Genomic DNA, 12,281 nt, shown 5'->3' with positions numbered 1-12,281 from the left:
TCCTCTCTGCTCCCCGTGCCGAGCAGATGGGACCCAGTGCCCACGGCCACAAGGGGAAAGCGCGCCCACCCGCCACCCTCTGCCCCCGCCCACCAGCGAGGTTTTGGGGCCACCTCGCAATCCAGCCGGCTTTTCGGGCCGCCCCACGGGCCGAGGCCCGCAGGCAGCCGCCCCGCACTCACCGTGCAGTAGCAGGGCTGGGAACAGGTACCGCATCAGGCTGCCGTACGGGGCGGACATCTCCGCGCCTCGCCGCGCTCCGACCGCCGCCGCCACCGCCGCCACCTCCCGCCGCGCCGCCCGCGCCTCAGCGCCGCCGCGGGCAGCCCACGGCCCGGCGCTGGGGGGCAGGCGGCTGGCGGGGCCGGGGGCCGCCGAGCACCCTCCGCGGCCGGGCGCCGCCGCTGTTCCCCCTCCTCAGGGCTCCCGCCCCGCACGCCGTCACCGCCGCCGACCCGGCAGGGCTCCGGCTCGGCCGCCGCTCGGTGCCCGGAGATGCCCGCTGCTCCGCCGCCGCGTTCCCACTCTACTCCGCGGAGCGCTGCGACGACTCCGCTTCATATTTCCCCTTCCAGCAGTAGGAGGAGGAGTGGTCGGGAGGTGGGGACTCGTCCCGGGGCGGGGCGGGGGCGGCTCCGCCGCTGGGCTGACGGGGGCTCCGCGCCGCGCTCCCACGCGGGGGATGGAGCGCTCGGGATCCGCGGGAGGGAACGGGACGGAGCTGGCACCGGGCATCCCGGGGCTGCGTGACCGGGCGGTGGGTGGGATGTGCCCGCAGGGGGCTGGAGATCGCGTGGGAGAGCGGGCCGGAGGTGTCCGGTCCTTCCGTGGCTGCGGGCTGCGGGGTGCCGACGGGGCTGCGGCTGCCGGGGCCAAAATCCCGCTTCCCTGGCCATACGAAGCGAGTGTTTGCCACCGCGACCGTAAGCTAGAGAGAAAGAAAGTTCGCGTGCGTCCTCTTTTCGGAAGGAAACCTTTGTGTGGTTTCCACGCAAATCAGGAATTTTAAAAGCTAAAAATGGATGTCCAGGATGCGTTTGGTGCTGCACTCTCCTGCACGCTTTTCCCCATGTCTGTTTAGTTTTGCTTTTTTGTCTCGTCTTAGGCCCTGGTCATGCAAACCCTCATGTACTTAATGTTGTACACGTGTGTGACTCATGTGCCCGAGTTTAAGCACAGGGCTTTCATTTGTGATGCCCTCTGGACAGGGACATCGTGTTTTCCAGTTCGTGTTTGATCTTGTGGGCTCAGTTGTAGGGCCTCATGGCAAGCAATGTGTAACAAATTTGAGGAAATTTTGAGAAAATCAACATAACTGAATTTTGAACAGTTTAACTGAGCTAAAGTGTTTACACACTGCATGCTTAAAAAGAAATGCAAACAGTGTTGATTCCTTCCAACTCTCTTGAGAGGGAAGAATAAACTTTATCTTCCTCACTTACATAGGGAGGAAACTGAGACAGAAATACATAAGTGATGAGTCAGAGTTAGCACTCTGGTGTCTTGGATTCTCAGTGTTATGCTTGAGCCTTCGCACAAATGTCTTTCAAGCCCGAAAGGATGGTTTCCAGAGCACTTGGTGGTGGTCTGTACAAGCCTGTAGTGATCAGATATCCTCTCAGTGACCTGGATAAAGGTGGACAGAGAAAAGCAACATCCTTCAAGAAACAGGTGTCTATGAACATGATCAGTTAACACTGGGTATGGCTGTAGAAATATCTTTACCCCATGTTGGTTGCTCATGGTCAGCCCATTCCTGTAGTTGCCACAGAGGTGTTTGTGAGGCGGATGTGTGGAGGGAGGTGATTCATGCCATAGGTGCAGTGTATTAAGAAAAAAGCTTTGTGTATACACTTGCCTGTTGTCAGGATTAATCCAGGGCAAAATTCTAATTTTGCCACTTGTAACAATCCTGCAGTGGCAGAGACATCCAAGTAGTTTTTCTTCACCTGCGGGTTCAGTAAGTGAACCAGATGCAGTGAGCAAGAAAAACAACAAAGTTCACTCAAAATGCAGCACAAGCATCTGTATTTCTGAATTGTGAGGACCCATGATGTACTTCAGATCTGCATGTGCCAGTTGCCTCACCTAAGAGAAGTTCTTGTCAGGGTTATCAGTGACATAATTTTGGGTGTGCAAATGGGCGTTACAAGGAGCAGGGAAAAGCAGTGTGTGTGGGAAAGCAGATTGCCCTGTTGTTGGCCATGAGCACCAGATTATTACTAGGGGGTCCTGCCTGGTGGAAGAAGTCAGCCTAAAAGCCTCACATGTTTGGCAGGCATACAGGTAATATGGCATGTGTGTATCTTAATGTAACTCACCTTCTATTTACCTGAATATAAAAGGTAGGCACTGTGAGCAGTAATGAAGGGCTAGTAGTTTTGAAGTATAATTGTATAAAAGTATAATTGTGTAAAAGCAACAACATCTGAAAGGAGAGGCTTTTTCTGTTTTACCATCCTCAGATCAAGCAATACAATTATCTGCAAAAAGAGGAGGCTGAGAACTGCCTGTGAAAAATCATTTATTCCAAAAGTCAGTTATCCCAGTCGCTTGTGGTTTCTTCCCTGGGAAGTGACAGCCCCCTATGGTAACATCACAAACAGCTTTTCATAAGAGGAAAGGGCAAAAATGACTTCTCCATTAGGCGACTTGGTAAATTAGGCTCCACTTGTGATTTACTATCAGTGCAGCTTCAGATGTGGTAATAAAATAAAATGAAATCAATACCCAGTGGACTCAGACATGAAACAACTTGCTAAAAATGACACTTTGTCTTTTACTTGTATTCTGTTTTCTTATTTTTGTTATTTTGAGGATATGGTTTTTTTCAGCCTGATGCATGATATTTTTTTAAATATAGCCAGTCCTACTTGTTTCATTACTTTGCCCCTGTTCAGAATGTGCTGTAATGGGAAGCAGTGACAAATAACAGCTCTTTGCACTTTGATCTAAGCAGCATGTCACATCAGTGCTCATTAAAAAGTGTATTAGCCAATCCAACCATGACTTTCTGAACTTGGGCTCCTGGGGTGTAGACTTAATGTAGGTATAATGTAATATCATTTACAAAGGCATCTCTCAGCCGTATTTTCAAAAATACCATAGAGGTCAAAGCATTTCAAAAAGAAAGTCGTCAGCAGAAGTTTGCACAGAAAGGACCTGCTTTGAAAAAAACCCAAACCTGATGGGAAATGTATTTTGTGGCTGGGGCCCTCTGCAAAAAGTATTAAAATAGGAAGAAAACTAACTTGTTGGACTTGTTGTGTGACACTTCAAAGATCTAGGCATATCAGCATAGCACTTGTCTAGCTAAAGTGCCGACTGGTTGGCTGGCTGCCAATGCCAATCTGGTGGTGAAAGATATTTAAAAGAGAGAGAGGATGGGAAAGAGTGGATGCAGCAAGCATTTGGGACACTTTATGCTATGGAGAAGAATGAGATGGGGCAGCACAGCTATGATTTGCTAATGGCTGTATTGTGTTTTAAAAAAGGCAATATGTTCTTTTGAATAAGTCAAAGGAGTGGGATGTAAAGATTTATTGGAAAGGAGTGAAGTGACTAATTTTCAAAGAATCAAGCATCTGTCAGATTTCTGTTTGTGAATTGTCCATGACAAATTAATCAAAATAAGGAAAGATTTGGAGAGAAGTTTTCCTACATTTCCAGTTTGAGTTAGGCTCTGCAAGATGAGCTTGGAGCCTGTCTGATGCATAGAAATAGTCACTATGTGGCTACTTGTTTTGTCTTCAGCTGCTAGAGGGAGAAGTTCATCTTTTTTGTGATGTAAAACAAGTGGCAATTGGTTTGTTTCTCCTTTTAATTTGGGCTGAAAATGTTATCCTTTACAGGGTATAGCAGGTTTATCCATTACTTCCTCTATCAGTTTCATATATTTAGAATGAGTAGTTTAAGCTGCTGATATTTTTATTATTCTTTGTTAAAAGAGTAATTGAAGAAACCTTTGGCAATATTTTCTAAGTGTTTGTCTCCCAAATTGTGCGGACTATTTCACTTGCCCCTACCAGAGATTTGATCTTCAGTGCAGATACTGAAGCCAACAGAATTTTATGATTGTTTTAAGGGATGTTCAATCTGGCTTTAGTTTTCTCAAGCATGTACCTGTGGTAATGCTCTCCTGCAAACCATGGCTCTGAGATGGTAGAGGTTGCTGCAGGAGTCTATCCTTTACTGCTTTTTCTTTTTTAGCTAGATAACTAGTCTGAGAAGTATATTTTGGAAATGAATTTGTTTTAGGTATTTAAGACACAATGAAGAGAAGTTCTGTTACCTCGTAACAAACAGAAAATATAGACCAAGCATAGCAAAAATGAAGTTATTGTGGCCATTGTCAAGATGCATTATTTTCCCCCTCTTCAGATACACACAGAGGCATGCATGCACACAGGCAAACACAGAGCCCATATGCTAGAATAGACTTGCTGGTTTCACAAAGATTAGGTTGTCTGAAGGAGTTTTTTTTTAGTTTTCCTAGAATCATTTGAGAAGTAGATGGGAATAAATGTATAAAATGACATCAGAGTAGAACCTCAAGAGCTTGGGCCATCCCAGACAAGGGTATCAAAGAAATATTTAAATAATTCAAACAAAGCAAATGACTTTCCACAAAAAAAGCTCTCTCCTTCTTGTTTCTCCACTTGTTTCTGGCATTTAAAATGTGCTTGTGATTTGATTGCCTTTGTGTAGAATTACTTCACTACAGGCATGACCAATTTCATGGTGCTGTTGCTGCAACCAGAGATTTAGGGCCAGACCCAGCTCCTGGTGAGCTTGGCGGGGGTCTTGCCATTGACTACAGCAAGGACTGGACCAGGCCCTGGATGAGGCTGTTGAAAACACCATCTGGAGCAGCTAGTGCTTGTATGTTGATGGCATTCATCTGGAAACAGAGCCAACAGGGGCTGAAGGTATTTCTTCATCCAACATATGTATGGGCAGCCATCCCAACCCTCTCCAACTTTGCCATCCATTCCTGACACTCCAATACCATGGAAATGAGTGTGGTAAAATGCCTCCATAAATGTTGTTTATGCCATCAATTGCTCTCACAGTAGCTCTCTGATGTTGTGACTTAAAAAAGAGCAAACCGCTTCACATAGCTAAACCAGCAGATTGCAAGTCTCTTGAATGCAGTCTGGGCAAAAATGCCCTTCATATAATATCTTGCTTTGCAGTGCTGTGTAACCAGTCAGAGAAAGGATGATTACCATCACTGAGGACAAAAGAAAACTTTTGGAAAAGTTTAAACATATATAGAGTGTTGTTCATTACTGCTTATATTTTTTTAGAGTGAAATTAAGCTTTGATTTTGATTAATTTCTTAGAGAAAATGGAAGTTCTGGCAATTATTTATAAACTATCCAAAGAAGCAGATTTCATTTCCAAACTGAAAAATGGAGTAACATGACCTACTAAATTTGTGTAAGAGTCTCAAGTAGCATCTAATGCACCTGGGAGCTACTTTCTTAGTTTATATTCTTCTGGTAGTCCTTTTGGGGCCAATGCTTCTCCAGGTTAATAACATCCTTGGGGAAATGGGATTTTCATCCCTCACAGATCACTGCCAGTGGTCTTCGTTTCACTTGGCAAACTTCTGCAGCAGGGGAGGGACAAAGAGTGGGAAACTGAACCTGTTCCAGGCAGCCCTGTTAAAGATAGAACCATTCCCCAGTGGGGAGAGGAGGAAGCCCTCCTGCCCTTCTGAGCACATCTGACCTGAGCGGCCAGCTGGACCGGATGGAACTTGAGTGTTGCCTTGGGGGAGCAGGTGGGAAATTTTCTTTCATGGTTTTGTTCAACTTTTGTATTTAGTGGTGGATCTCTTATAATGTGTCTTAGACACACGGATGACCAAACAGAAGTTGAAAGTATGGCCCTGTCTTGCAGTATCCCTGAGTTTTTGTAGTGGCCCTTTGGCTGGCTTGTATCCAGTCAGTAGAAAGCTGACTTTTGTTCAAAACATTCACGGAATTTTAGACTCAAGGGTCCTTGCTCTCAAAACCACTCATATGTTCAAGCATGAGTCCATATTATCAAAGCTCATTTCCAAAGGGGGTTAACCAACATCTTTCAGCAATGACACAATGAAGGTGTCATCGTGGCCACCAATGGCACAGTTGGCTTCAAAAAAATATGAAAACATATGTTTTCCCAAGTAGTTTGAAAATAAGGAGGAGGAAAAAAAAAAGCACAATATGAGGTCTTGGAAAGTTACCATTTCTGGTCTCGACAGCCAGTGTGGAACGGAGGCCAGGGGCAGACCTCTGCTCTGGTTTGATGTGCCAGGACAGTGCAAGCCACTTGGTTTCTCAGGGCCTCAGTTCATGAAGTTATCCACAGATTTGTTCTTTTTTTCCCCACTGTTAGGGAAACTAAAAGTAGTGCTTATACAGTATGAACTGTGACTTAAGGTAGGCATAAAATATGTCTATGTTCTATATGCATAAAATCTATGAAACATCTGGATAGTGCATTATCCATGCATATGCTCTTCAAGTCCATACACAGCCAACCAGCTTGCTGACTTCCTGAATTAAACTGCAACCTTCCCAGACAATTCTGTCTGCAGCTGTAAGGTGTTCTCTAGACCACCTAAAAGCTGCCAGGTTTTGTAGGAAAACTGCTATCTGCTGAGAAAATATTACCAGCAGCTTCCTGGAAAGAAGCTCCAAGTTTGTCAGAGCAGTGGCTGAATTACAGTTGTAGGTAATAAAAAGAGTCGAGAAGAGGGAAAGGAAAGACACCAACCAGATTAATTCTGTCTCATTTCTTTCCTCTCCTGTTTCTGTGCTTGGAACAAGAAGTAGAAATACAACAGCCATGGTGTTGTAAGACAAGTCTGTGTTTTCTGTGGCGGATGATATTTAGGGTCTAGAAAACAGACAGTGAGTAACTGCTCAGAATAACAGAGGGCTGCTGTGTCCCCTTTTGCGTCTTTGGCAGTCATAGACAACCATGCCAAGCAGTTGCATGGTCTCTGTGTCCAGAGGATCACAGAATCACAGAGTCATTTAAGGTTGGAAAAGACCTCTAAAATCATCAATTCCAGCCTTTGACCAAACACTACCTTGCCAACTAGACCATGGCACCAACTGCCAAGTCCAATTGTTTCTAACACCTCCAGGGGTGGTGACTCCTCCCAGGGCAGCCCATTTGAATGTTAAACAACCTTTTCCATGAAGAAGTTCAACCTGAAACTCCCTTGGTGCAGGTTGAGGCTATTTATGCTCTCTCATCCTGTCACTGGCTGCCTGAGAGAAGAGACCAACCCCTACCTTGCTATAGCGTCCTTTCAGGTAATTGTAGAGGGTGACATGGTCTTACCTGAGCCTTCTCTTCTCCAGGCTCATGAACCCCAGCTGCCTCAGCCATTCCTTGCAGGATTTATATCTCCAAACTTTTCACCAGCTGTTTTACCCTTCTCTGGAATTGCTCCTGCACCTCAGTGTCTTTCTTGTAGTGAGGGGCCCAGAACTGGACACAGCATTCAAGGTCCAGCCTCACCAGTGCTGAGTACAGCGTGACAATCACTTCCCTGGTCATACCTCATACCTCCTGTCCTGCCTTTTATGTTTGGACAAAGTTGCAATTAACTTGTTTCAAACAACACATAGAGGCACCTTTTCTTCCTGCAATGGGAGGGATTATAGCAGGGCAGAAGCCCTTTATCCCTATCCCATCCACTGGCTGTGACCCTCACATTGCCCTTTTTCTGCGAGGCACATGCACACACAAATAAACACCCCATGTGCGGGTGACCTGTGAAACTGTTTTTCCCGTTGGAATAATCTCAGCTACTCCAATTATAACCACACGTGTGTGCGACTCACTCCTGGCAGATAATTCAGCAATTGTAAAGCTATCAAGTTACTAAAAATATCCCTTTCAGCCTGCTCTTTAATTACTGAAGTGTTCCCTATCACTTACAGGAAGAAAAAGTACATTTGGTAGTAATTGTCTGACATGATGGAGTCTACACACAGAGCTCTCTGCTCATCAAGCAAGTGTGGTAAACTCCCTGAGATATTTTTAAAGGGGACATCTGCAGAGGTTACCTCCATTGTGAATCGAGGGGCAGACAGCTGCTGCTGCTGCTTTCACTTTGGTTTCTACTCTCCCAGATCTGGAAGCTAATGTGGTCAGAGAAAGCAGCGGTCTGTGACTCCTCATTGATGCATGTCTGGGGAAAAGAGTTTTCTTCTGACCATTGTCGTGTGTGAAATGGGAGCAAGCTGCCTGTGATGAGTGGGGCTGTTTGGAAGGAAGAGGAAGGGGTGAAGTTCCTACAAATTCCTCAGGTCATTTCAGATACGCCTTGTGGATTTTCATTCTTCCATAGCGGGCACAGAGAAACCCAAGCAGTGGATGGTAGCTAACACTTCCCTCACAGAGGGTAAAACATAGTTTGTCTTGCTCTAGCTACTGCATATTTTTATCATTATACTTTATGGACATAGACAGTAGTATGGCTACTGTTTTCTGGAGATGCCACCACAACAGGGTCCACATTCCTATGGGCTAACATCTCTGAGGAAAATAGGAGAAGGGGAAGAGGAGTAGAGATGGTTGGATGCAAAGGGTCCTTTACAGCATACTCCACCACTCTCAGACTCTCTTCTCACTTGAACATCAAGACTGGGAAATCAAGAACTTGAGAGAAGTGCAATTTGATTGCTCACATGCTTTCATGGTTGGCCATTGCCAAACTCTTGTTACTCATCTTGTTACTGTCTGACATGAGTCTGTAACTGTTTATGAACTCCCCAAACTTTATTTTACATGCTTATGCTTGGGTTTGGGCATCTTAACAGTACAGAAGTTTGCTCTGGAGGGCTATGCATTCCTTATTCACTGGTAAAATGCCCTAGATTATACGCGCTGGGGATGCTTCGTAGTGTGATAAGCCGGATAGCTTGTATCCCAGGAACAAAGAGAAGCGCAGCAGTCCTAAATTAAAGGATGACAACCTACATTTTGCTGACCCAGATGACCCACCATGTCCTTCCAACCTTATCTTGTCCCTTCCAACCTTCCCCATTCTGTGATTCTGTGATAATGTCAATATTTATCCTTTTACTTCTGTGGTTTCCGCCCTCCCCCCTCAATTTTCCAGAAAACCTCAACCACCAAGTATGTTGTTCCATATTTTGTCCAGGTTTATAGCATTCTGAAGTTTTCTCCTGCAGTCAGAGGGAGTTTCATCTCTCGTTTCAACAGAAGTGGGATAGGTTGTAGAGCTAGCGACAAACCCTTTATAGTTCACTCTGAAAGCAAGTGCAAACAACTAAAAGAAATGTCTTAATAATTTGCATGTTGAAACTTATGTTGCATAAATGTGCCATTAATATCATTAATATCTTCCTGGAGATAAGATGCAATGAACTTCTTTGAAGATGAATTGCTCAACTCACCCCTGGCATGACTTCAGTGGAATCTCACCCACTTCTGACAGTGATTGATTTTGTCTGGAGCACTTTCCTCTGGGAGTCCAAGATGTCTATCTTTTCAAATCCATGCAATCTAACATCAGAGAACTCAGAAGCAGGACTCTCAAGTTCCAGTACTAGCTCAGCCATGAACTAGCATTATGCTGGTTATCTCATTTAATTTCTGTGGGCTTAATCACAAATCTCCCAGGCATACTTATTTCTTGCAAAACTTATCAGAATCTCACTTTGAAAGGTGTACTGATGGAAAATTTAAATATCCACAAATTAAATGCTTCTAAAATAATTTGCAAGTAGGGAAGGAGATTCATTCCCACAAAAAGGAAAGGAGGGGATGTTCCCTGAGGCTGTTGTATAAACTTTTTATCATGTCTAATATGGTGGAAGAGCAAAGAAATATTCTTGGGGTGTTTGCTGGCAAGAGAAAGGAGGTCCTGTCATCAGCTTTCTCTGTTGTTATATTGGTATTTGTATATACAAAAGTTAAAAGCATTACTTCTTTTGCAGGAGAAGAGGCAATAGGTTGAGCATGAGTTGTGATGGGCTGCATTTAAAATTTGTCACATTTGACATAGAATGAAAAATTCCCAGTACAAATGTTAGTTTTAGAAAACAATGCCAACATTTTAATCTTTATGTTAAGTTAACAACTGTGTTTCTTTAGTCCACTTTTATGCCTCCCTGATGTTGGTTCAGATCTGTTTGGGGTCTGAAATGGCTTTAAGAGTTCAATTCTTAAGTTCTAATGTTTTGGAGGCTTTGCATCTTGCCTCCAAGAACTTGTGAGTGTTGAGAGTGGGAATGGGAGCACATTGCCAATTCAAGGAGATTTGCCTGTGTTGCAACAGCGTAACACAGAATTTAAGAGTGGAGTCTTCTGCTTTCACACCTCCACTCTCTTTTCACACCTTGACTTTATGTTGTAAGTGCTTGGGGTCCTTTTTCTCTCTGTGATGATAAGACCAGCGGGCCCCTGGTCTAACCTGACCTCTTGTTTATCAGAAGGGCTTTAATTTATACCGCAGTCACTTGTTGCTGAAGTTGAAGAAACCATTATTTAGCTAAACAGCCTTAGACACTTGGACAGAGCAAAGACAATTCAAAACATTCATAGGCAAAACCGTATTTTATTATAAAGATAGACGGAAGTAGCACCTCAGAGATTTGGTGACAGTTAACAGAGAGGGGTACTAATAAGAAAAATCTTATAAGCTGTTTTTAAAGATCTATTTATCTGCTGGTGAAGGATACTAAATAAATTGCTGCAGCTGAAGACATGTTAAGTAGAGTGGGGTACACTTTATCATACCAACTACATTATATTCTCCTGTTATGTGTTGAGATATATATATATGTGTGTGTGTGTGTGTGTATATGTATACATGAATACATACTTTTATATATATATATATATATCTATGCCAAATCCTTTTATGTCTGAACTGTAGATTGTGTCACAAGATTAAACAGCTTGGTTTTGTAAAACTAAAATAAAACATCTGTTTGGAAAGACCCTGGCATTGTAGGAAATTTTTGCAGGCTGTATCTGCATTCAGTGAACATTAACCCACATAAGTTTTTATAAGTATTTCAGCTCAAATAATCTCATTGTGTACGTTCAGAAACTGCAGCTAAAGGATCTGTTGAACTTAGACAAAGGTTTCTCCTGAACTGCAGTTGTTAAGTTTGTGTAACATTCCCTATGGTAATCTGTTGTTTCCAGTGGCTTATAACTTTCTGAGCTGTCTTAGCTGTCTCCCTACTTTAAGGTGAAATACGTTTTTAAACACTTCAGCAAGAAATTATTAGTTTTTCACCACTTCTGTTAAATGCAAGAGAAAAATTTCACCTTACTTATCATAAAATGCTGCCCGTGGACCTAGTGAAGGGGCCTGGGGCTAGAACAGGGGATCATAGTCCTTCTTTTACAAGGAAACCAAGTATCTTTAGGAAATATTTATTGAACATACAGAAAAATGTGACATCTATCTGAAGAATAAAAAGTAGTGAGCATTTAAAAAATAATCTACATTATTTATCCCAGGTCTTACAGTCAGGTCTTGGTACCCAGCTCTCTGAGATGCTCAGAGATGCTTTTGTGTGTACAAGACATCCTTGCTTCTTAGATTGAAATGATTCCAGATTCTGTTCAGTTCTGTTTCCTGGTGAGCAGAGGATATATTTACCCATCTGGAACAATCCCTTTATGATCTACTTGGGAAAAACACTTTGTAATTGCCATTCTTCCTTACTGCTGTTGATAGAAAGTGGCTGCCTTATGTACTGCTCACAGCAGCACTGGAATAGCACAGCGGGCGGAGGTCTGCTTCTCCTCTGGAAATCAGGTCTCTTCATGTTACGCCATAATTTCTCAGTCCTTTCTATATTCCCCTCAGATAAGATAGCTCAGATTTGAATGCTTGTTCTGAGAGCAGGGCAAGAACAGGGAAAACTGTTGTCTTTTTATCAGCATACCACAATCCGTGTCAGAGCAGAGAAATGTGGGCTGTGAAAAAGGGAAGTTTTTTTTACTTTATCTGCCTGAGTAGAAAAGAAAGCAGAAAAATAGCAAATTGCAGTTGTGAAAAATTTCACACTTTTCCAGCTATAACTATCCCTTAGTAAAATGCACAAACTGGGAAGCATGAGGGATCTAGTTCTGTGGGCGTTCCAGAGTGGAGCAGGTTGGGTGTTGACGCAGTGTGCCATTTGCCTTTTGCCAATAGGCTCAGCAAGGCAGAGGGACTCTTGCAGCCATTCCTACTTTGTCCATCTCCTTTTGCATGGTTTCTTACATCCTACTTGGGGCCTTGG

General features: G+C 43.8%; 1 protein-coding gene across 1 annotated transcript in view; it reads right to left on the bottom strand.

Annotated features, from left to right (window-relative positions):
* Window positions 1-273, bottom strand: part of APCDD1 (APC down-regulated 1) — a 28,198-nt gene extending 27,925 nt beyond the window's left edge. The window contains exon 1 of the mRNA XM_027890451.1: window positions 183-273. Coding sequence (XP_027746252.1) covers window positions 183-240 — 58 coding nt within the window. The 5' untranslated portion in view covers window positions 241-273. The remainder of the gene's footprint in view (window positions 1-182) is intronic.
* Window positions 274-12,281: the final 12,008 nt, after the last annotated feature.

The sequence above is a fragment of the Empidonax traillii genome, unplaced genomic scaffold, assembly GCF_003031625.1.
Source record: "Empidonax traillii isolate 1590-97213 ecotype Southwest subspecies unplaced genomic scaffold, ASM303162v1 scaffold288:size648122, whole genome shotgun sequence".
NCBI lineage: Eukaryota > Metazoa > Chordata > Aves > Passeriformes > Tyrannidae > Empidonax > Empidonax traillii.
The sequence above is the reverse complement of the archived record's forward strand: the minus strand, read 5'-3'. Positions and strand labels throughout refer to the sequence as shown.